Source organism: Chiloscyllium punctatum, chromosome 10, assembly GCF_047496795.1.
Source record: "Chiloscyllium punctatum isolate Juve2018m chromosome 10, sChiPun1.3, whole genome shotgun sequence".
Classification (NCBI taxonomy): Eukaryota; Metazoa; Chordata; class Chondrichthyes; order Orectolobiformes; family Hemiscylliidae; genus Chiloscyllium; species Chiloscyllium punctatum.
The window spans coordinates 115,763,328-115,789,919 of NC_092748.1; the positions used below are offsets into that span (position 1 = coordinate 115,763,328).

General features: G+C 43.3%; 1 protein-coding gene across 4 annotated transcripts in view; it reads left to right on the plus strand.

The window, feature by feature from the left end:
• Nucleotides 1–26,592, plus strand: part of LOC140482474 (obscurin-like) — a 322,475-nt gene that overhangs the window by 7,260 nt on the left and 288,623 nt on the right. For 3 of the 4 annotated variants that reach the window (XM_072580005.1, XM_072580003.1, XM_072580004.1), the window contains exons 2-3: nt 2,225–2,309; nt 21,227–22,336. In XM_072580005.1, coding sequence (XP_072436106.1) covers nt 21,271–22,336 — 1,066 coding nt within the window. In that variant the 5' untranslated portion in view covers nt 2,225–2,309; nt 21,227–21,270. The remainder of the gene's footprint in view (nt 1–2,224; nt 2,310–21,226; nt 22,337–26,592) is intronic. The other variant, XM_072580002.1, reaches the window with a different exon arrangement.

Below are 26,592 nucleotides of genomic sequence, written 5' to 3' on the forward strand. Positions count from 1 at the left end.
TATGACAAACCCCTCATCTGTATGGTCAATCTAGTGAACCTCCTCTGAATTGCCTCCAATGCCACTACAACTTTCCACAAATAAGAGGGACAAAACTATGCACAATACTCTAGGTGTGGTCTCACAAATGCTTTGTACAAGTTGTAAAAATACATCCTACCTTTTTATTCTATTCTTTTAGCATATAGGCATGGTGCCTCAGTGGTTAGCACTGCGGCCTCACAGTGCCAGTGTCAGGATTGATTCCTGACTCGGGCAACTGTCTGTGTGGAGTTTGCACGCTCTCCAGGTGCTCCGGTTTCCTCCCACAGTCCAAAGATGTGCAGGTTCGGTCAATTGGCCATGCTAAGTTGCCTATAGTGTTAGGTACATTAGTCAGAGGGGAATGGGTCTGGATGGGTTGCTCTTCAGAGGGTCGGTCTGGACTTGTTGGGCCGAGGGCCTGTTTCCATACTATAGGGAATCTAATCTAAAAGCCAACATTCCATTTGCTTTATTATCTGTTGTACCTACATGCTAGTTTCCTGTGACTCATGAAAGAGTCACACCTTCTGAATAGCAATTAGGGACAGGCCAGCCAGAAATACAGGGTGACTCCCATACCCACGGAATTGTTTTTCACGGTTTCACTTACCCGCGGTTTTCCACGGCCCAAACGTATAAAAGGGAACCTTCCGGAACCAGGGACCAGGAGGCTGTCGGGAAGGTACGTTTCCCATTGAAATGAATGAGTTCGTTCCTATCCACAGTTTTGGGCTTCTGCGTTAGGTCATGGAATGTATCCCCTATGGGTACGGGGGTACTACTGTATCCCACTAGTAAATAAAAGGCTGACTGAGTCACTGAGTACAAGTGCAATTCTGGATTGACTGTATCTTTGCTTAATACACTGAGAATTTGTGTGATAGAAAACAAGCAAGGTCATCTTCAAAAGAACTGATATCTGTTTGGCAGTTTGTGAACAGATCCTTGTAGTGAAGCAGGTCTCTGGGACTACAGCAGAGATTATTTTACCACATGTATCATACAATTGTGAAACATAGAGAATGGAAGCGAAGAATGGCAGAGGATTTTTTTACTGCACAAAGGGGAATATCAGCAGTGTCAATGAGACTAGAATCTGAGGCTAATGTTCTCAGGGTATATTCCTGATGAAGGGCTTTTGTCCGAAACGTCGATTTCGAAGCTACTTGGATGCTGCCTGAACTGCTGTGCTCTTCCAGCACCACTAATCCAGAATCTGGTTTCCAGCATCTGCAGTCATTGTTTTTACCTATATGTTCAAATCCCACTAAGGCAGATGGTGAAATTTGAATTAAATGAAAATCTGTAATTAAAAACTAGCCTAATGGTGACTATATTGTAAAACTCCATCAGCATTAATGTCCATTAGGAAAGGAAATTTGTTTTCCTTAAATTTTTTTTTAGAGTCACAAAATCATACAGCATGGCAACAGACCCTTTGATCCGACCAGTCCATATGGAACATAATTACAACTAAACTCGTCTCACTTGCCTGGCCCTGGCCCACATCCTTCCAAACCTTTCCTATTCATGTATTTATCCAAATGTCTTTTAAACACTGTAATTGTACCCATACCCACCACTTTCTCAGGAAGTTCATTCCACATGCAAACCACCCTCTGTGTAGAGCATTTGCCCCTCCTGTCCTTTTAAAATCTGTCATCTTAAAAATGTGTTCCCTACTCTTGAAATCCCCCATCCTGGGAAAAGACAACTACCATTAACCTTATCTATGTCTCATTATTTTATACACTTCTATAAGGTGGCCTCTCAACTCCCTATGCTCCAGTGGAAACAAAGTCCCAGCCTATCCAGCCTTTCTTTATAACTCAAATCTTCCATACCAGGCAACATCCTTATAAATCTCTTCTGCACCCTCTCCAGCTTAATAATATCCATCCTATAACTAGGCGGCCAGAACTGGACACATTGTTCCAGAGGAGACCCCACCAATGTCAACACGACTTTCCAATTCCTATACTCAAATGAAGGCAAGAATGCTGTACGTCTTTTTGATCACCCTGTCTATATGTGATGCAAACTTCAAAGACTTATTCAGCCGAAGCACTAGGTCCCTCTGTTTTACTTGATCTGGCCTACATGTGACTCCTGACCAACAGCAATGCAGCTGACTTTTACTTTTAATGGTCACTAAATGCTGGAATCCCAGGAATGAATAAAAAAATTCTTGCTGTTTCAGTTTTCCAGACCACATCAAGCCATTTAAAGGGACAAAAAAGGGAGTCTGAGGATTCTGTGGCTCTCAGTGGACTGAGTGAGAGAAGGTTTGTATCTGTGCATCTTTATAGTATTAGTTGTGCGTGGGGGCTTAAGATGAATTGTGGGTACTGTGGAAAGTGATTAAAGGGCCAATTCTTTGGGTGGGAAATGAGAGACCATTCAACCCACTGTGCCTGCAGAGGTTTTATTACCTAATGCCAATCTCCTACCTTTTCCCCAAATCTCAACATTATTTCTATGCCCCTCTTGAAGAATGCCTCAACTGAAGCTGACTCCATCACATTTCCAGACAGTACATTCCAGACCCTAACTATTTGGTGTGTGCAAAAGTTTATCTTATATCACCCTTACTTCATTTACACATCACGTTAAATCTATGTCTTCACATTCTTACATCCTCTTATGAGCAGGAATAGCTTCTTCCTAACAACTCTGTCCAGCTCACTCATAATTTTGGAAACCTCTATCAGATCTTCTTTTAACCTTGTTCTCTCTAAGAAGAACAATCCTAATTACTTCAATCTATCCTAGTGATATTATTGCTAGACTATTTTTTTCACACAGAGGGTGGTGCTTGTATGATGAATGAGCTGCCAGAGGAAGTGATGGAGGCTGGTACAATTACAGCATTTAAAAGGCATCTGGATGGGTATACGAATAGGAAGGGTTTAGAGAGATACGGGCCAAGTGTTGACAAAGGGGACTAAACTACATTAGGATATCTGGTCAGCATGGACAAGTTGGACCAAAGGGTCTGTTTCCGTACTGTACACCTCTATGACTCAATGACTATTAATCCAGGTAATGTTCTGGGGAGAGGGTTGAAATCCCACCATGGTAGATGTTAGAAATTGAATTCAATAATAATCTGGAGTTAAGAGTTTATTGACAGTCATGAAACCATTGTTTATTTTTAGGAAAACCCTTCTGGTTCACTAATGCCCTTTTGGAAGAAATTGGTTATCCTCATCTGGTCTGTCTGCATGTGATATCAGACTCACTGCCAATGTGGCTAACTCTCAACTCAGTGAGGGATGGGAAATGAATGCTAGTCCAGTCAGTGTTTCCTACATCCCATTAAAGAATAAAGCAATTACTGAAGTCACTCATTCCTGCAAACAATGATGTCAGCTTGAATGGATGATGGTTGATCAGTAAATTTGTGGTTGATATGAAAATTGGTGAGGTGGTAAATAGTGAGGAGGACAGCCACAAATTACAGGAGGATATAGACAGGATGGTCAGATGGACTGACCGGGGGCAAAGGGAATCCAATCCAGAGAAATGAATATAGTTGGTTCTGATAGAATACGATAGTTCTGTTCTCATGCAACCTAGTGTTATAAGGAAATAGCTGCAGCATTTAAACTAATGGGTCTGGAATTGCTTTATAATTAATACAGGTAAGGAAGCTTGCATTCTACAAAGAACAGTTTAAATTCTTCAATCGTGTTGAAGCCGATTCATGTTGAAGAAACATGCATTATAGCAGAACCGATTGTATATGAAATGTGAGGTGATGTACTTGGGCAGGAGAAACAAGGCAAGGGAATACATGATCTATGGTAGGACCCTGAGAGGTACTGACGATCAGAGAGACCTTGGTGTGCATGTACACCGGTCCCTTAAATTAGTGCATCAGCTAGATAAAATGGCTAAGGTGGTATATGGGATACTTACCTTTATTTGTCAAGGTATAGAGTTTAAAAGCAGGGAGATTGTGCTGGAACTGTATAAAATGTTGGTTAGGCCAAAACACAGTTCTGGAATCTTTATCAAAGGAGAGATATGATTGCACTGGAGTGCAAAGGAGATTTAGCAGGACATTGCATGAGCTGGAGAGTTTCAGTTATGATGAGAGCTTGGATGGACCAGTGATGTGCCATAAAGATTGGCACTGGGTCCATTGTAGTTCATCATTTACATAATCAATTTGGATGAGCATATAGGATGCATGATAAGTAAGTTTGTGGATGACACCAAAATTGGTGATATTGTGGACAGCGAAGAAGGTTATCTAAGAGTACGACAAGGTCTTAATCAAATGGGCCAGTGGGCAAAGGAATGGCAAATGGAGTTTAATTTAAATAAGTATGAGGTGTTGAATTTTGATAAGACAAACAGGGCAGGACTTACACAGTTAATAGTAGGGCCCTGGGGAATGTTGTTGAACAGACACCTAGGAACACCTAAACCTCGGGGTACAGGTACATAGTTCCTTGAAAATGGTGTCACAGGTAGACAGGGGATGAAGAAGGTGTTTGGCATGCTTGCCTTAACTGGTCACAGCATTGAGCACAGAAGTTGGGGCATCATGTTACAGCTGTACAAGACATTGGTAAGGCCACATTTGGAGTACCGTGTTCAATTCTGGTCGCCCTTTTATAGGAAGGATGTTATTAAACTCGAAAGGGTGCAAAAAGGATTTACAAAGATGTTACTGAGTCTAGAGCGTTTGCTGGGACCTTTTCCATAGACTGTAGGAGACTGAGGGATGACCTTATTTAGGTTTATAAAACTGTGAGGGGCATAGGTAAGGTGAACAGCCAAGGTATTTTCCCCCAGAGTACGGGAGTCCAAAACTGTTATAATTATAACATTTAAAAGGTATTTGGACAGGTACATAAATAGGAAATGCTTAGAGAGGTATGGGCCAAATACTGGCAAATTAGATTACCTCAGTTTAGGATATCTGGTCAGCATGGATGAGTTAGAATACTGTATTCTGCATTATAAAGAGGAGGTTGACACCGCCCCTCCCGATAAATAAAACCGAAACACACGAAGGGGAGCACCTTGCCCTATAATCCGTAAAAAAAAGTGTGAAAAGTGGTGTCACCTGCTTCTCAGAAGCTTCTGGTGGTTAAATAAAAATAACTCTGACAGTCACTTTAAAATCAACAAGTAACAATTTATTTATCTAATTCTAACAGTGAACAAATTAACTAAACTATTATTAAACTGAATAAATTCCTTCTAACTACTCCCAAATAAAATAAGATTCTAATGGTATGCTGTTCCAATAAAAATACAAGTCCCACTCATATAACAAAAAATAGAATTCAGTCTCTCGAAATTAGAGCCATGTTACGTGTCTTCTGGAATGTTCTGTGCCTTCCTCCATTGATCCTTCTGTCAGGAACGCCTCCTCTGACTCTTCTATCAGGAATGTTTTTTCCTCAGATTCTTTGTCGTTGGCGCCATTATTATTTAGATGGTGTTTTCCCACATAAATAGATGACTATGAGAGCCAATTTCTCTGTCAAGAGCTGAGGGCTATTAGTCCTGGCTGACCGTAATTAGCTCTAGGGTCTTTGTCTGACAGTCCTCTTCTTTTATACCCATGATGACATATCAATATTTCTTACATGCAATTGGTCCTATGCTTTCAAAACCACCAGATTTAAACTTAATAGGTTTTTGGTATCTAAGTGCCTGGTTCATATTGATTGGCTAAATTCAAAACCTGTTGGCTTGGTAAAAACTCCTGCTTGACCTGCTAACTGTATGGATCTTCGATACAAATGTTTCAGATCAGACTCTCTATGTACAGGCAAACTCAGGCTGCTGCTCAGACATCCATCTTAATCTCAAGGCACAGAAATAAAACTCCACTTTTTAAAGGTACCTTGCAATGCTTTCTCCATTTTGCAATGATCAAATTCTTACCTCCTGTCTCCCAATCTACAATTACTCTACCCAACTTCACAACAGCGAAGTCTGATTCAATTAAGTGAGAGGGGAAAATTTAAAAGTGACCTGAGGAGCAACTTTTTCACACAGAATGAGCATGCCAAAGGAAGTTATAGAGGTAAGGGTAGTTATAAAATTTAAAAGACTTTTGGACAGATATATGGATAGGAAAGGTTGAGAGGATTATGGGCCAAATGCAGGCAAATGGGACTAGGCCTATTTAGAAAATCTGGTTTGCATGGGTGAGTTGGGCTGAAGTTTCTATTTCCATGCTGTATGACTTCTATGACTGGGATTGTTTTACTTAAAGCAGAGGATACTGAGAGGGAGCATGACTGAGTTGCATACAATTATGATGAGCATTGATAGGGGTAAGCAGAAGGTAACTTTTCCTCATAGTGGAGGGAACAATCACTGGGGCAACAGATTTATGATAAGGGGCAGAAGATTTAGAAGAGAAAGAATTCGTGGGAAACTGAAGCTACTTGGAAATTGGATCAGAATAATTAGATGTTTTTTTTTGACTGTCCCAGGCTTGATGGACTGAAGGATCTTTTTTCTATGCTACAGATTTCTATGACTCCATGACCTTAAATGGTGGAAGTTGAGTTGAAAAGTCTGCAGAACTTCATGTGGTCCCACATTTGGCTCGGAAGTAATGCAAAACCACTTGAGACACATAGTTGTATTGACTATTTCAAATTAAATTTACATTTTTATTTGAAATATTCTTTACCTGGTAATTTATGGGCACATAATGTTCATTTTGGTTGGTTCGTCACAGTAAAAACATTAAGAGTGAAATCCTGTCCAGCAGACTCATGGGAATTCCTTCCTTCTTCATTTTCTTGATAGTTTTATTCTCCAAATGTCTTAATGGATGTGGGGCAAAGGCAAAAGTGGAGTAGTTTGCATATCAATCATAATCTGGTTCTGTGTGGGAATAGATTTGAGGGGCAAAATGCTGCTATATCTATCTTCCTATGAGCAGATATCAGGATTGTGGTGCAACAAAGGGAATATCTATCAAGGCATGTAATGTTGGGAAATCAGCATGTGTAATGAAGGGCTGTCAGGCTGGTAATGAGGGTAGCATTGGATGTGCAGTGATGGGGTATTAAGATGTGTCATGCGTATCAGTATGTTATGAGTGCATATCAGGGTGTGTAACATGGGAATATTGGGTATGTAATGAAGAGCTATCAGGGTGTATAATGAAGAGGTAGCAAGTGCGTAATTAGGGAGTAATAGGGTGTGCAATGAGTGCATAAAGGGGTTTTGAGTGTGACATGAGGGGGTATTGGGTGTGTAACAAATGTATATCAGGGTATCTAATGAGTGCATATCAGAATGTCTAATATAGGACTATCAGGGTGTGTAATAAATAGGTATCGGGTGTATACTGAATGGATATCAGGGTGTGGGAAGTCGTGGTATTGGTTATATAATAAGAGGATTTTGGGTGCGTAATGTTGAGTATTAGGTGTGTAATGACAGGTACCAGGATTCTAATGTGTAGCTTTTGTTGAGAGCACCAGCAATTGTAGTGTTTGTCCTGGAGACTGTTTTCATTGCAATGCCCCACTGACAGTGCCTGAGTGGAATGAATGACTGTATTTCCTGAGAATCTGCCTTGATTAGAGTTAAAGAGATATACAAAGGTACCTCGATTATCTGAATATCAATTACATGAATATTGGATTATATGGAGGAGATGTCGAGACCCTGATAGAAACATTACATCAAAGACGGCGTGTTTCCAACACTGATCGCATCTTTTGTTTACAATGATTAAACAGGCACCGTCTCCGAATGACTGACCTCCCGCCCTCTCTCTCTCCCAACACTTTCCCTGGAGTTCAACAGAGGGGTGCATCCTAAACTTCCCTTCCCCAGATAATCTCGCTATTTGGAGACTTACCCTACAAAGGTAGCAGTAGCAGCAGTCTTGTTGTTGTTGAGGCTTATCTCTCCTCGCTTCAGGCTCTCTGCCTTTATTCCTGATGAAGGGCTTTTGCCCGAAACGTCGATTTCGAAGCTCCTTGGATGCTGCCTGAACTGCTGTGCTCTTCCAGCACCACTAATCCAGAGTCTTGTTGTTGTTGTCCAGTCTGGCTGCCCCGGAGAGGAGGTGGGGGTGTGGGGGGGGGAACGGGGGGAGGGCAGGGGGCTGTGTAGGATGGGGGTATCCTGTGAATCTTTTTTGAACACTTTCAAGTTTCACAACATCTTTCCCATTGGAGGAGGAGGATCAGGAAAGGAAGGAGGGAGTAAATTTGGAGCAAAATGATCAGCAGTCACTGTTAACAGGTTTCACCTGAAATCAGTGATGCCTACATACCAGTCAAGTGTCAGCGTTGAGATCCCAAATGGATTCTTGTCTGCACTGCATCAGTACTGTTAACACACTCTCCCAGTTGGGGGAACATCTTTCCTGGCTATCCTTTTAGGACAGCACAGTGACTCAGTGGTTAGCACTGCTGCCTCACAGTGCCAGGGACCCGGGTTCAATTCCACTCACAGGTAACCGTCTCTGTGGAGTCTGCACATTCTCCCCATGTCTGTGTGGGTTTCCTCTAGGTGCTCCGGTTTCCTCCCACAATCCAAAGATATGCAGGTGAGGTGAATTGGCCATGCTAAATTTGCCTATAGAATTCAGGGATGTGTAGGTGCATTAGTTAGGGGTAAAAATGTAGAGGAATAGGTTCGGGGAATGGGTTTGATTGGGTTACTCTTCAGAGGATCAGTGTTGTGCCAAAGGGCCTGTTTCTGCACTGTATGGATTCTATGAAGAATTTTATATGCTATAGGGAGATGCTTAATGGAGGAGGGAGGGTCAGCGTGAGTGAATGTTTCAGCAGCCAATCGGTTAAAATGTGGACAGGGTCAAGGGGAAATTACAAAGGTGAAAATAGGGATTCTTGAGAGGGAATGTGGCGAGAAGTTTTGAAAATATATTTTTATTGAAAAATGCTTCTTTAAAAAATTAGTAAGTTACAAAAATATGACAATATAGCATCATAACATCAAAACAACAATAACAATAAACCAACTACAAAATACTCAACAAGACAAATCAAAACTACACCTACTACAAATCAATAAATAATGCCGCTCAGCGCAACAAGATCATAGCTCTCAACCTTTGACAGCATCAATCATTAAACCCATATTTGTTCAAAATTCTTCCTCTCATGGCCTTAGCTTTATCAAACCAAACCATCATGGTTAGACAATAACCCGAATCAAAATGGCAGACAGATCTGCTTCTAAATAATTCAAAAAGGGTTGTCACGTCTTGTAAAAGTTGTCCGTTTTCTGGTGTACCATATTTGTAAGAAGATCTAAAGGAATGTGTTCCACAATTAACTTACGCCATCCCAACAGATCCAGGGAGTTCTCAGACACCCAGCACATCAGAATGTTCTTTTTCACACAAAAAGTGAAAATGTTAAAAAGCTTTATCCCATGTACATCTAAGGGAGGTAAATTTGGCAAACCAGGAGCAAAGAGACCAGGTCCACCTTGACTTTGGTCGCCAAGACCCTATTACTTCTCTCACAGTGCTTCAATACGCATGAAGCCTGTGGCAGGACCACAGACAATGAGTGAGGGAATCCATATTTATTTTGCATTTGGGACACACTGAAGATGCTCCCTGCTTAAATTTCGCAAGACGAACTGGTGCCAGATGAGCCCTATGAAGAATCTTTAACTGGATAGCATGGGTCCTAATACACATTGAAATCCTTCTTGCATTCTCACAAATGTCCTCCCGAAGTGTTTCCAAAGTGATCTCAACTCCTAACTCTCTCTCTCAGACCTCATGTAGATGCTTGATGTCATTGAAGAAGCTCCCCCCCACAACAAATGATAGAGAGTATTCACTGAAACAGTACTCTTCGCCTGAAGCACCTTCTTTTCTGTATCAGATCTATAACACTCAAGAGTGTGGTCTCCTTTCGGATAAGATCTCTAATCTGAAAGAAACAGAAGAGGTCCCTACTCAACAATCCATATTTCTTAGTTATTTGATCAAATGACATCAACGTTTCACCCTCAAACAGATGACCCAAACAAGAGATTCCCCTTTCCACCCAAAATTTAAACCCGGGATCCATTGTCCCTGGCCGGAATCCTGGCATGTCAACTCTGAGATTAAGAAAAGATGTTTTAGACATATTACCCTCCATCTGCCTCATTGCCCTCCATGCTTTGACTGTGTAGGTAACTCTTGGATTACAACATGTTCACAGCTGTCCTCATTTTGTCTAAAAACAAGTTGTTTTTAGAGGACACCTTGTCTGGGAGGCCTCAAAATACAATCATGTTGACACCGAGTCCATAGACCCAGTCACTAATAAATGATAGGATAGAGTTCAGTTGATATCTTCTAATGTAGGGGAGGTCCACTCCCCCCAATCCATGGGGCAAATGCAGTTTCTCAAGCTTAGTAAGGGGTGTTTACAATGCCAAATAAACGAACTATTCAATTTTTGAAATGTTTGCCTGGGAAAGAGCAAAGAGAACATCTACAAAAGGTACAATAAGCGAGGAAGAACATTCATTTTGATAAGAGTGATTCGACCTAACCATGATGTTGGAAGGGCCCCCCCACCTTTGAAGGTCTTGTTTAATCTTGTCAAACAAATGAACAAAATTAGCCTTGAATAAACTATCAAAGCTAGGGGTAACAGAGGCCCAAGTAAAGAAAATCTCCCTGTGCCCACTTAAAGGGGAACTCACCTTCCACATCAGATATTCCCCTAAGCACCCCCGATAAGCATAGGTTACAACTTTGAAAACTTGATCTTGTAACCTGACAAGGAACCAAGCCAGAGGAATTGGTGGAAACTCATACAATTGCAGGATGGGTATATGAATAGGAAGGGTTTGGAGGGATATGGGCCGTGTACTGGCAGGTGGGACTAGGTTGGGTTGGAATATCTGGTCGGCATGGATGAGTTGGACTGAACGGTCTGTTTCCTTGTTGTACATTTCTATGACTCTATGACTATAATTAATACACTGTATCAAACAAGGCACTAAAACTGCCGGGTTCAAAAGAAAAATAATGTAATCCACATATAGTGTAATCTTATGCATCTTTGACCCCCACCTTTGGGGCAGTTACATTAGGGTCCCCACAAATGGCCTCCACCAACAGCTCAATCACCAATGTGAAAAGCAAAGCTGAAAGGGGACAGCCCTGCTGCCTGCCCCTACAAATGTTAAAATTGTCAGACCGTACATCATTGGAGAGAACCGCCATCGGAGGATCACTGTGAAGGACCCTTACTCATCTAGTAAATACTTCACCCCAGGCCAACCGCTCCAGGGTATAAAAAAGATAAGGCCATTCCAACCCATCAAATGCCTTGTCAGCATCCAAAGAGACCACCAGCCCTTGAACCAATCACTGCTGGCACACTTGGACCATGCTAAGCAACCTCCTAACATTATTAGAGGATCTGCGACCCTTTATAAAGCCCATCTGATGTTTTTTAACAATAGAAGGTAACACTCCTTCCAATCTCAATGCCAAAGTCTTAGACAAAATTTTATAATCAGAATTTACGGGCAAGATAGGTCTATAAGAAGCACAGTCATCCGGGGCCTTCCCTTTCTTGCGGATAAGTGAAATATCAAGATTGGCTGGAGGCAATCACGACTATATGAACAGTTATACATGTCTAGCATCTGTCCTGACAGTATATTGTCAAATTATTTATAAAACTTACTGGGAAGACCATCAGGGCTGGGTGCCTTTCCACTTTAAAGTTGCCTCACCACCTCCTGTATCTCTTGTGCTTTTAATGGAGGACTAAGGAGAGATGCCTGCTCAGTAGACACCCCGGAAGATCCAAGTTCCTAAAAAAAGACTCAATTTTATCCTGTCTATCCTCACAACATTCAGACTTACACAGTTCACTGACCTTTTTAGCACTACAAGTCCCATTTGCATCCCTAATAGAAGCATTAGATTGGGAGACATTCTTCTTCCTAACCAGATATGCCAAATATTTATCCGGCCTATCACCATGCTCAAACAACATTTGCTTTGCAAAAGAAAGTTCCTTTCTGGCTGTTTGCATAAGCATGAAGTTTAAGGCGGATCGAAGAGCTGTGACCCGCTGCAGCTTAGTCACTGACGGTCTACTGTAATATGCCGTCTCAGCTGCCTTCAATCGTGTCTTGAGCAGACGCTGCTGCACTCCCTTCCGTCACTTCTGACTGGCCGAATATGAGATAATTATTCCTCTAACATAGGCTTAGCAGTCTCTCAAAGAATGGATGGATTACTAGCTATACCCGAGTTGGTGGCCAAAAATGCTTCATATTTCCTAGAAAAGTATTCAACGAACTTGCTATTCTTGAGGATGAAGGGATCCATTCATCAGCACCACGAGCACATTGTATTACCCTTAATCTTGGCCACTAAATATACTGCTGCATGATCAGAGATGGCAATATTCCCAATTGAACAAGATATCACCGAATCTAGAAGAGCCATTTATGAGGATTGTATGCCATTTATGAGGATTAGAAAAGAATGTAAAGTCCCTGCGTATAGGGTGAAGACGGCGTCCAGAAGTTAATCAATCTCATATAGATGTTAACAAGTTTTGTAGCACAGATTGAGGTTCTGGATGTAGGTTTGCTCGCTGAGCTGGAAGGTTCATTTTCTGACGTTTCGTCACCATACTGGGTAACATCTTCAGTGAGCCTCCTAATGAAGCACTGGTGGTGTAGCCCACTTTCTATTTATATGTTTGAGTTTCCTTGGGTTGGCTGATGTTATTTTCTGTGGTGACATCATTTCTTACAGTGATGCCATTTCAGGTTCTTTTTCTCAGGGGTTGGTAAATGGGATCCAAGTCAATATGTTTGTTGATAGAGTTCTGTTTGGAATGCCATGCTTCTAGGAATTCTTGTGCGTGTCTCTGTTTGGCTTGTCCTAGGATGGATGTGTTGAAATGGTTTCCTTCCTCATCTGTACATAAGGAATGACATCACCAACCCAAGGAAACTCAAACATATAAATAGAATGCGGGCTACACCACCAGTGCTTCATTGGGAGGCGCACTAAAGATGTTACCTAGTATGGTGATGAAACATCTGAAAATGAATCTTCCAGCTCAATGAGTAAACCTACATCCAGAATGGTCATATAGACTCCTGTGAATCACCTTGAGATGTTTATGATATTAACATAGAAACATAGAAGAGCAGTAGACAGCTATTTGGCCCTTCAAGGCTGCTTTAGCATTCATCATGATCATGACTGACATCTAACTCATTAGCCAAATCCTGCTTTCTCCCCATAATCTTTGATTCCATTCACCCCAAGTGATATATCTAGCTGTATCTTAAATACATGCAATGTTTTGGCATCAACTACATCCTGAGGTAATGAATTCCACAGGCTGCCTAATGTTTGGGTGAAGAAATGTCTCCTTATCTCTGTCCTAAATGATCTACCCCAAATCCTCAGACTGTGACCCCTGGTTCTGGACACACCCACCATCGGAAACATCCTCCTGCATCTACCCTGTCTACTCCTGTTAGAATTCTACAAGCCTCCATGTGATCCCCCCTCATTTGTCTGAAATCCAGTGAAAAAAATCCTAATGTAGTCAATCTCTCCTCATAAGTTGGGATATCTGGTTGCAATGGACGAGTTGGACTGAAGGGTCTGTTTCCGTTTTGGACATCTCTATGACTCTATACATCAGTCCTGCCATCCCTGGAATCAACCTGGTAAACCTTTGCTGCACTCCCTCGAGAGCAACTGGGATGGGCAATAAACTCTAGCTGAGACAGTAATACTCACATCCCCTGAATTATTAAAAAAAAAGATAGTTCATTGCACGATACCTACTAGAATAGATTTGCCTTAAAAGTTGTTCATAGATCGGACAGTGTGAGTACATGTTCCACCGAACTATTCACTGACATCAGACCAGCAAACGAACCCAGTGCAGCACCATAACCGTATTGTCAGACTGACACACCACAAAGGGTCCACAATCTATTTGTCTGTGATTAAACAGTCCAGTTAGACAGAGGAGGCATTGAGCAGACTGGCCTTGTCAGCTTCTTAGTTAAACTGACAATGTTAAACTGGGCGCTTGGAGCTGGTCAGAATTGTCCAGGCTTACAGTAATTAAAAAGGCAGTATATTACCGCTTCAGGGCATGCAGAGGGAGCTGAGAAACCGCAGAAAAGGGTAGACACTTTTGTTCAGTCCATCAACAGCTGAGGTGGGGCCCATTGCCCTTGCAATAAAGGGGGCACCTCCTAGTCTGGTGTTGAGAATGAGGGAGGATGTTGTGAAACTTGAGAGGGTTCAGAGAAGATTTACAAGGATATTGCCAGGGTTGGAGGGTTTGAGCTATAGGGAGAGGCTGAATAGGCTAGGGCTATTTTCTCAGGAACGATGGAGGCTGAAAGGTGACCTCATGGAAGTTTAAAAAATTATAAGGGGCATAGATAGGTTGAATAGACAAGGTATTTTCCCCCAGGGTATGGGAGTCCAAAAATACAAGGGCATAAGGTGAGAGGGAAAAGATTTAAAAGGGATCTAAGGGGCAGCTTTTTCACGCAAAGGGTGGTGCGTGTATGGAATGAGCTGCCAGAGGAAGTCGTACAACATTTGTATTGCTGGACATCGGAGTGCGTCTGGGAAAATTAACAAATTGTGAAATTCACAACTGATCTTGGAGGAGCTGTTTGGGCGAAGTTCACAGCATAGATACAGATAAGTGAATTGTTTTAAGTGTGTGGCCTACAGAAAGTCTGCAGTAGTGAGTAGAGTGGCTTTTTTCTTGATTATATGTTTTTTTGAGATAAGTCTCTTGATTGAACTTAAAATGTAAGCCACAACAATTAATTTAATCTGGGGCAGTGTTTTGTAGAGGAATAAGACAGTGTCATTTCTGGGTCTGTAGATTGTGAAGGAGCAAAACTGGCCTTTAGTAGAATGACATGTGCTTCTTGTCAGATGTGTGAGTTTAAAGAGAGTTTAAGGGTTACTGTGGATTATATCTGCAATAAATGCTGTTGGTTGCGATTCCTATCAGATCGAATCAGATGGAGAGACAGTTAGAGGCAATGAGGAATTTGCAACTGCAACAGTATGTGATGAATGGCAGTTATAGGAAGGGGGATAAGTCACAGATACAGTCACATAGATGGGTTAACTCCAGGAAAGGTAAGAGAGGTAGGCAGTAGTGCAGGAGTCTTCTGTGGCTATCCCCATTTCAAACAAGTATGCTGTTTTGGAAAATGTAGGGGGTGATCGATTTACAGGGGAACATAGCACGAACAGCCAAGTTTCTGGTATTGAGACTTGCTCTAATGCAATGAGGGGTATGTTGGGTTCCAAGAGATCAATTGTGTTAGCGGATTCTCTAGTCCGAGGTACAGACAGATGTTTCTGTGGCCAGCAGTGAGAAATCAGAATGGTGTGTTGCTTCCCTGGTGCCAGGATCAAGGATGTCTCAGAGAGGGTGCAGAATGTTCTCAAGGGGCAGAGGGGCCAGCAAGAGGTCATTGTCCACAGTGGAACCACGACATAGGAAAGGAAAAGGTTGAGATTCTGAAGGGAGATTACAGAGAGTTAAGCAGGAATTTACAAAGGAGGTCCTCGAGAGTGGATTACTCCTGGTGCTACGAGCTAGTGAGGGTAGGAATAGGAGGATAGAGCAGCTGAATGCATGGCTGAGGAGCTGGTGTATGGGAGAAGGATTCACATTTTTGGATCATTGGAATCTCTTTTAGGATAGAAGTGACCTGTACAAGAGGGACGGATTGCACCTAAATTGAAAGGGGACTAATATAATGGCAGGGAGATTTGCTAGAGCTGCACGGGAGGATTTAAATTAGTAAAGTGGGGGGTTGGGGCGGACCCAGGGAGATGGTGAGGAAAGAGATCAATCTGAGACTGGTACAGTTGAGAACAGAGGCGAGTCAAACAGTCAGGGCAGGCAGGGATGAGGCAGGACTAATAAATTAAACTGCATTTATTTCAAAGCAAGGGGCCTAACAGGGAAGGCAGATGAACTCCAGGCATGATTAGGAACATGGGACTGGGATATCATTGCAATTACAGATACAAGGCTCAGGGATGGGCTGGACTGGCAGCTTAATGTTCCAGAATACAAATACTACAGGAAGGATAGAAAGGAAGGCAAGAGAGCAGTGGGAGTGGCATTGTTGATAAGAAATAGCATTACAGCTTTAGATTAGATTAGATTAGATTACTTAGAGTGTGGAAACAGGCCCTTTGGCCCAACAAGTCCATACCGACCCGCCAAAGCACAACCCACCCATACCCCTACATTTACCCCTTACCTAACACTACGGGCAATTTAGCATAGCCAATTCACCTGATCTGCACATCTTTGGACTGTGGGAGGAAACCGGAGCACCCAGAGGAAACCCACGCAGACACAGGGCGAATGTGCAAACTCCACACAGTCAGTCGCCTGAGGCGGGAATTGAACCTGGGTCTCTGGTGCTGTGAGGCAGCAGTACTAATCACTGTGCCACCGTGCCGCCCTTGCTGTACTGAGGGAGGATATTCCTGGAAACACATCCAGCGAAGTTATTTGGGTGGAACTGAGAAATAAGAAAGTGATGATCACCTTATTGGGATTGTATTATTGACCCCCTAAGAGTCAGAGGGAAATTGAGAAACAAACTTGTCGGGAGGTATCAGCTATCTGTAAGAATAATAGGGTGGTTATGGTAGGGGATCTTAACTTTCCAAACAAAGACTGGGACTGCTATAGTGTTAAGGGTTTAGATGGAGAGGAATTTGCTAAGTTGTACAAGAACATTTTCTGATTCAGTATGAGGATATGCCTACTAGAGAAGGTGCAAAACATGACCTACTCTTGGGAAATAAGACAGGGCAGGTGACTGAGGTGTCAGTGGGGGAGCACTTTGGGTCCAGCGCCAATAATTCTATTCGATTTAAAATAGTGATGTAAAAGAATAGACCAGATCTAAAAGATGAAGTTCTAAATTGGAGAAAGGTCAATTTTGTTGATATTAGGCAAGAACTTTCGAAAGATGATTGGAGGCATATGTTCGCAGGTAAAGGGACGGCTGGAAAATGGGAAGCCTTCAGAAATGGGATAACGAGAATCCAGAGAAAGTATATTCCTGTTCCAGTGAAAGGAAAGGCTGGTAGGTTTAGGGAATGCTGGATGACTAATGAAATTGAGGGTTTGGTTAAGAAAAAGAAGGAAGCATATGTCAGGTATAGACAGGATAGATCAAGTGAATCCTTAGAAGAGTAGGCAGTTGGAGTATACTTAAGAGGGAAATCAGGAGGGCAAAAAGGGAACATGAGATAGCTTTGGCAAATAGAATTGAGGAGAATCCAAAGGGCTTTTACAAATACATTAAGGACAAAAGGGTAACGAGGGAGCGAATAGGATGACTCAAATATCAGTAAGGCGGCCTTTGTATGGAGCCACAGAAAATGGGGGAGATACTAATTGTGTATTTTGCATCGGTATTTACTGTGGAAAAGGATATAGAAGATATAGAATGTAGGGAAATAGATGGTGACATCATGGAAAATGTCCATATTACCGAGAAGGAAATGCAGGATGTCTTGAAATACATAAAGGTGGATAAATCCCCAGGACCAGATCAGGTGTACCCTAAAACTCTGTCGGAAGCTAGAGAAGTGATTGCTGGGCCTCTTGCTGAGATATTTGTATAATCAATAGCCACAGGTGAGGTGCCGGAAGACTGGAGGTTGGCTAACGTGGTGCCACTGTTTAAGAAGGGTGGTAAGGACAAGCCAGGGAACTATAGACCAGTGAGCCTGACCTCGTTGGTGGGCAAATTGTTGGAGGGAATCCTGAGGGACAAGATGAACATGTATTTGGAAAGGCAAGGACTGATTAGGGATAGTCAACATGGCTTTGTGCGTGGGAAATCATGTCTCACAAACTTGATTGAGTTTTTTGAAGAAGTAACAAAGAAGATTGATGAGGGCAGAGCGGTAGATGTGATCTATATGGACTTCAGTAAGGCGTTCGACAAGGTTCCCCATAGGAGACTGGTTTGCAGTTTAGATCTCACGGAATAAAGGGAGAACTAGCCATTTGGATACAGAACTGGATCAAGGGTAGAAGACAGAGGGTGGTGGTGGAGGGTTGTTTTTCAGTCTGGAGGCCTGTGACTAGTGGACTGCCACAAGGATCGGTGCTGGGTCCTCTATGTTTTTGTCATTTACATAAATGATTTGGATATGAGCATAAGAGGTATAGTTATTAAGTTTGCATGTGACACCACAATTGGAGGTATAGTGGACAACAAACAAGGTTACCTCAGATTACAACAGGATCTTGATCAGACGGGCCAATGGGCTGAGAAGTGACAGATGGGAGTTTAATTCAGATAAATGCGAGGTGCTGCATTTTGGGAAAGCAAATCTTAGCAGGACTTATACACTTAATGGTAAGGTCCAGAGAGTGTTGCTGAACAAAGAGACCTTGGCGTGCAGGTTCATAGTTCCTTGAAAGTGGAGTCGCAGGTAGATAGGATAGTGAAGAAAGCATTTGATATGCTTTTCTTTATCGGTCGATAGGATAGTGAAGAAGACGTTTGGTATGCCTTTCTTTATTGGTCAGAGTATTGAGTACAGGAGATGGGAAGTCATGTTGAGGCTGTACAGGACATTGGTTAGGCCACTGTTTGAATATTGCATGCAATTCTGGTCTCCTTCCTATCGGGAAGATGTTGTGAAACTTGAAAGGATTCAGAAAAGATTTACAAGGATGTTGCCAAGATTGGAGGATTTGAGCTATAGGAAGAGGCTGAACAGGCTGGGACTGTTTTCCCTGGAGCCTCAGAGGCTGAGGGGTGACCTTATAGAGGTTTACAAAATTATGAGGGGCGTGGATAGGGTAAATACACAAAGTCTTTTCCCTGGGGTTGGGAAGTCCAGAACTAGAGGGCATAGATTTAGGGTGAGAGGGGAAGATATAAAAGAGATTGAAGGGCAATGTTTTCACACAGAGGTTGGCATGTGTATGGAATGAGCTGCCAGAGGAAGTGGTGGAGGCTGGTACAATTGCAACATTTAAAAAGCATTTGGATGGGTATATGAATAGGAAGGGTTTGGAGAGATATTGGCTGGGTGCTGGCAGGTGGGATTGGGATGTCTGGTCGGCATGAACGGGTTGGACCGAAGGGTCTGTTTCCAAGGTGTACATCTCTATGACTTTCTGACTCTATTTACAAGGCAGCTGTATGGGGTCATGAGTAGGAAGGGTTTAGAGGGTTATGGACCACATGCTGGCAAATGGGACTAGATTAATTCAGGATATCTGGTCGGCATGGATGAGTTGGACCGAAGGGTCTGTTTCCATGCTGTATAGCTCTATGACTCTGTGACACGGATGAGGAGATATGTCTTCACCGAGAAAGTGGGAGCTTGTGGAATTCTCTGCCACAGAAATCATTTGAAGCTAAAATATTGGGTGTTTCAAGCAATCAGATGGTGGATGGAATAAGCTGTCAGAGGACGTAGTGAAGGATGGCACAATTACAACATTTAAAAAGGTTTCTGGATGAGTATATGAATAGGAAGGGCTTAGCGGGATATGGGCCAAGTGCTGGCAAATAGGACTAGATTAATTTAGGATATCTGGTCGGCATGGACGAGTTGGACCGAAGGGTCTGTTTCAGTGCTGAACATCTCCATGACTCTGATTAAACAATGGAAAAGAGGCTGTTCAGCCCATCAAGTTTGCATCACCGAAAATATGCTAAATCTATACCAGCCCCACTTTCTCACATTAGGCCCAGAGACTTGAATGTTATGATACCTCAAGAGTTCATCCAAGTACATTTTAAAGATTTTGTGTTTTCCACCTCAAATACTATCCCAGGTAATGCATTCCAGACTCCCACTATTCTCTGGGTGAAAAAGCCTTCCTCAAATCCCCTCTAAACCTCCTGCCTTTCACTTTAAAATGATGCCCCATTGTTACTGACCCTTAGACTAAGGAGAACAACTGTTCTCAATTAATCCTGTCCTTGCCCATCCTAATTACCTAACACCCCTCTCAGGAAGCTCCCCCCCCACCAACCTTCTCTCCAATAAAGAAAACAACCTGTGCTTATCCAGCCTCTTAGTATCTGAAATGTTCCATCCCAGGCAACCTCCTGGTGAATCTCCTTTGAACCCACTCCATCGCAATTACATCCTTCCTATATTCTGGACCCCACAACTGCATACAGTACTCCAGCTGTGGCCTAACCAACATTCTGCAGCAAAATCACTGATGGGCAAAAGTGAGGACTGCAGATGCTAGAAACCAGAGTTTAGATCAGAAGGATCTCAAGCAGGAACGGGATCTCCAGCATCTGCAGTCCTCACTTTCATTACTTCTGTACTCAAATCCTTTTGTGATAAAGATAATACTCCATTAGCATCTTAACCTCCACTGATTTATTGACAAGGGCACATCAACAATTTATGAAGGTGGACCTCAAACACTTTCCCAAGGATAATTAGAAACTTGTTAGACATGGTTATACCCTCCTGAAAAAGGTAAATATATCCTTTTTCCTTCATTCCTGATGAAGGGCTTTTGCCCTTCTCCTGCTCCTCGGATGCTGCCTGACCTGCTGTGCTTTTCCAGCACCACTCTGATCTAAGTAAAACCATTGATGTTGGCCCCAACTGGAAATCTCCAAAAACTGGAATTGATGGATTGCTGGTCTCTAAGGGTCATGGAACCTAAGTGACAAGATTGAGTTGAGTTACCTATCGGTTACTACCTCTGTGAATGGGCAGAACAGGTCCAAATGAGTGTTCCTATAATAAGGACGTATTGGGCATGTTTGACCTCAACTGAGGAAGAGGCAAAACAGCTTTCATCAGTTTTTGCAGTAAGGAAATAGACTGTTTGCCTCAACCAGTCTGTGTTGGCATTCATGCTCGACACTAGCCAAACCCCTCCAACATCTCACCATTCCAACACTCCCTTTCTTTCCTTCATCCTTACGTTTATCATGCTACACCTTGCATTCATGTACTGTAAAGCCTAAACCATTCTCTGAGACCACATTCCACTGGTGAGAACGTTTCTCCTGGACTTCCCACCGGATTTATTAGTAATAATAATCGATTGAACTTTCTAAAGTAAGTTATTTCTCCCTCACATGGCCGCTCCTCTTGATAAACGCTGTTGGCAAAACGGTGCTCAGATTATTTTGCGTTGCTCGTTCCTAGGTGCCTGGCGAGAGAAGTCTCATTCGATCCCTGAGTGTTCTTCAATGGATGTCTTCGGTGGAGCTCCGAGATTTTTATCGTATCCCAGGACGTTCACGGTGCCCAATGGGGCAGACGCCGTTCTCAAGTGTCAAATCGCTGGGGACCCTCGTCCAACTGTGATCTGGGAGAGGGACAAGACTCAGATCTCACCTCACGGTCGCTACCGGTTCCTGGAGGACGGCAATGTCTACAACCTGGTGGTGTCGCGGGCGAGGGTGGAGGACAGTGGGCAGTACATCTGCAAGGCCAAGAACAGCGTGGGGGAGACCTACGCGGCCGCCACCCTCAAGGTGGAGGAGTGCGACGGGGACCCGGAGGACCGGCCGGCCTTCGTGGTCAAGCCCACCTCGGCCAGGGTGGTCCGCGGCCACGACGTGGTCTTCACCGGGCGGCTGGCCGGCTCCCCGATGCCGGCGGTGACCTGGGAGAAGGACGGCAAGAAGCTGACCGAGATCTTCGAGAGCGGGCACTTCAGCGAAGGCTGCGACGGCGAAGGCTGGCACCACCTGAAGATCTTCAGCGCCCGCATGCCCGACGCGGGGGTCTACCTCTGCAAGGCGCGCAACCCGCTCGGCGAGGCCATGTCGGCGGCCGTCCTCCTCGTGGAGCCAGGCGACACCCCCCACGAGCCAGCCCCGCCCACAACCGCCAGCAACGGCCTTGGGCTCAGCGAGGGCTCGGGCGCCCAACGGATCCGGCGCGAGGCGCGGCGCGGGAAAAGGCACCGCCTCCCTCACCGTGAGCCGCAGTCAGCCTCCGGCGTCGCCCGCCAGAGCCACGCCACTGAAGACCCACCGAGGGCCTGCAAAGTCAAAGTCTTCTCCGTGACAGAGGGCAAGCACGCGAAGTTCCGGTGCTATGTCACCGGGAAGCCCAAGCCCGAGATTTTCTGGAGAAAGGACGGTAGGCTGGTCGCCCCTGGTAGGCGTCACCTCCTCTACGAGGACAGGGAGGGCTACTTCATCCTCAAGGTGCTGTACTGCAAGCAGCAGGATAATGGCCTGTACGCTTGTGCTGCCTCCAATGCAGCTGGTCAGACCCTCAGCTCAGTGCTGCTCAACGTCAAAGGTAAGACCTGGAAACTTCTCTCAATAAACATGACAGGAGGGGGAGTGGGAAAACAAAACACCAATCTCTATTTTATGCCGAAATGGAGTCTACACAAGTAAACATAATCCTTTAATATGCGCCACTAGCCAGACCAACGTTTTGAAGGAATAACTTGTGCAGTGAATAGAGGATGCCCTACAGACGTGGTGCTTTTAGATTTCCAGAAGGTCATTTGATAAGGAGCTTCAATAAAAGCTATTATGGAAAATAAAAGCTCACAATGTAGGGGGTATTTTGTTCACATGGTTGAAAGACTATCTGGTTGGTAGAAAACTGAGACTATGTGTCAGTGGGTCTTTGGCAGGATGTGATGAGTGGGATTCCACAGGGTCTGTGCTGGATGTCAAAAAGCGTGACAGGAGTAAAACAAACCCCAGAAACCTCTATCTTAAGACTATATGAAGTCTTCACTTTTTTAAAGAAATTGATCATGTCACTAACTAGGGCAACATTTTGAAAGGGGATCTTCAAAAGGATCTTTGAAAGAGGTGCTGTAGATGGAGGATGCCTTGTAGGTGTACTATACTTAGATTTTCAGAAGTAATTTGATAATGTGCCACATCAAAGTTTATTGCAGAAAATAAAAGCTCACAGTATAGGACATATTATAGTAACATGGTTGGAGGACTGGCTGTGTGGAAAAAAAAGACTGTGCGTGAATGGGGTTTTGATGAGTGGGATCCCACAGGGTCTGTGCTGGGTCCCAACGTTTATAATTCACATCACTTAACTTAATACGGGGAACAAAGTCAAGTTGCAGAGGATACCAGGGCAGGTAGGAAAGTACGTTGTGAAGGAGACGTTTGGAATTTGCAGATGGATATATAGTTTGAATGATTGGGCAAAAATCTGGCAGATGGAGTATAATGTGGGAAAATGTAAAGTTGTTTACTTTGGCATGAAAAATAAAAAAAAGTTACTTAAACAAAGAATGACTGCAGAATTCTGTGCTTCTGAGGGATCCAGGTGTTCTAATGCGAGTGACAAAAAGTTAGTATAGCGCAGTAGGATGCTATATTATTACAATTGAACATAGTGTACTTCTGATATATGTCTGAAACCACATCTCAAATACTATGCACAGTTTTGGCCTCCTAATTTAAGCATGGATTTACATGCATTTGAGGTGGCTCAGAGGAGGCCTACTGGAATGATACCTGGATGAGCAGCTTGTCTTAAGATGAAAATTTGGCCAGATTGGGCTTGTTTACAGAGATTTAGAAGAATGAGGGGTGACCTGTTTGAGATGTATAAGATCCTGAATGGTCTTGACAAAGGTAGATTTAGATGTAGATTTAGATTTTATTGTCACGTGTACTTGAGTACAGCAATATAGGAGTACGGTGAAAAATGTACAAAGTTGCCATTCTGCAGTGCAAGAATGTCTTTTCTTGTGGAGGGGTTGAAAACCAGGGGATACGGTTTTAAAATCAGGCATCACCTTTTCAGGATAGAGATGAGGAGAAGTTCTTTTATCTCAGAGGACTGTCCATTTTTGAATCTATTTGCCACAGAAGGCAATGGAAGAATGTTCATTGAACATTTTTGAAACAGAGGTAGGTAGAGTTCTGAAGAAGATCACTTGATTGAAAAGTTAATTCTGCTTTCTGTCCATGAATGCTGCCAAACCTGCTGAGTATCTTTCCCCCAGCAATTCCTGTTTGTGGGCCTGATTTCTGGCATCTCAGTTCTTTCATTTGTTTATATAGTCTTGTTAGCATGAGATTAAAGGCTTTTGGGATAGAATGTGGGATAGCACAATAGATCTTATTGAATCCATCCCCTCAGGCCTGCTGTTTTTATATATTTTTATATATTGTATGTTTTTATTTTCTGCCCATCCCTAATTAAGAAGGTGCTGATGAGCTGCCTTCTTGAATCCTTGCAGTCCTAGGAGTATAGATGGGCCTCTTGCTGAGATATTTGTATCATCGATAGTCACAGGTGAGGTGCCGGAAGACTGGAGGTTGGCAAACGTGGTGCCACTGTTTAAGAAGGGCGGTAAAGACAAGCCAAGGAACAATAGACCGGTGAGCCTGACCTCAGTGGTGGGCAAGTTGTTGGAGGGAATCCTGAGGGACAGGATGTACATGTACTTGGAAAGGCAAGGACTGATTCGAGATAGTCAACATGGCTTTGTGCGTGGGAAATCATGTCTCATAAACTTGATTGAGTTTTTTGAAGAAGTAACAAAGAAGATTGAGGAGGGCAGAGCAGTAGATGTGATCTATATGGAATGATCTGCCAGAGGATGTGGTGGAGGCAACATTTAAAAGGCATTTGGGTGGGTATATGAGTGGGAGGGGTTTGGAGGGATATGGGCCGGGTGCTGGCAGGTGGGACTAGATTGGGTTGGGATATCTGGTCGGCGTGGATGGGTTGGACCGAAGGGTCTGTTTCCGTGCTGTACATCTCTATGACTCTATACAACCACAGTTTTGTAGAATCTTACAGTGCAGATAGAGGCCATTCAACCATTGAATCTGCACTGACTCTCCAAAAAGCATCCCATCAGACACAACCCCCATTATATCCCCATAACCTCACATATATGATGGCTAATCCACTGAGTCTACACATGTTTAGACAGTGGGAGAAAGCCAGAGCGCCCAACAGAAACCAACACAGCGACCCAAGGCAGTAGTGCTAACCACTATGCCACTGTGCCACCCAAGAGTCAATTAGGAGAAAGTGAGGACTGCAGATGCTGGAGAAGGGCTTATGCCTGAAATGTCGATTCTCCTGCTCCTTGAATGCTGCCTGACCTGCTGCGCTTTTCCAGCAACACATTTTTCAACCCAAGAGTCAATGGCAATCTCCAGACTGTTTTTAGTCAGGATTCAATAATCATAATGCAATTGAATGTCGGGCACTTGTATAAGACTACTTGATACTTATCAGCCCAGGACTGGACATTGTCTAGGCTTTGCTGCATTTGAACTGCTTCAGTACCTAAGAATGGTGCTGAACATCTCGGACTGAGATGAGAGATGCTTTCATCCAGAGAGTGGTGAGCCTGTGTAATTCTCTGCCACAAAAAGTGGTTGAGGAAAAAATGTTTAATGTTTTCATAAAGCATATAGTTCTTAGGTTTAAAGAGGCTGAAGGAAATAGGGAGAAAGTGTGAACAGGATACTGAGTAAGACGTTTAGCCATGATCGTATTGAATGATGGAGTAAGTTGTAAGTTTGCTCGTTGAGTAAGGTTTGTTTTCTGACGTTTCATCACCATGCTAGGTAACATTATCAGTGAGCAGTGTCCCGCTTTCTATTTATATGTCTTGGTCTCTTAAGGTGGGTGATATCATTTCTGAATCTTTTTCTCAGAGGTTGGTAAATGCTGGGTCTCCAGGAATTCCTGTGCGTGTCTCTGTTTTGCCTGTCCTAGGATGGATGAATTGCCCCAGTCAAAGTGGTGTCTTTCTTCGTCTGTATGTAAGGATACTCATGATAGAGGGTCATGTCTTTTGGTGGCAAGTTGGTGTTCGTGTATCCTGGTGGTTAGTTTTCTGCATGTCTGTCCGATGTAGTGTTTGTTACAGTCCTTGCATGGTATTTTGTAAATGACATTAATTTTGTTAGTTGTTTGTATGGAGCCCTTTAGGTTCATCAGCGCTGTTTAAGTGTGTAGGTAGGTCTGTGAGCTACCATGATGCCCAGGGGTCAGAGTAGCCTGGTGCTCATTTCAGAGATATCTTTGACGTATGGTATTGTGGCTAGAGTATCTGCTTGTTTGGGTTTGTTGTTTAGGAATCGGTAGACTGTGTTTATTGAAAAAAACAAAGTATCCCTACAGGAAATAATGGACAATCTCACACAAAAGAACTAATAAAGACTACTTCAACCCCCCTGGCATCGTGGTAGCCCATAAATCTACCAACACACTTAAACAGTGGCTGATGAACCTAAAGGACCCCATACAAACACCCAGCAAAGCAAATTTGATTTACAAAATACCATGCAAGGATTATAACAGACACTATTATCAGATAGACAGGCAGAAAACTAGCCACCAGGATACATGAACACCAATTAGCCACCAAAAGACATGACTCACTATCGCTACCCTTACATACAGATGAAGAAGGACACCACTTCAACTGGGACAACATATCCATCCTAAAACAGGCTAAACAGAGACATTCAGGGAAATTCCTGAAGGCCTGGCTTTCAAACTGGAACTCTATCAGTAAACACATTGATTTGGACCCCTTT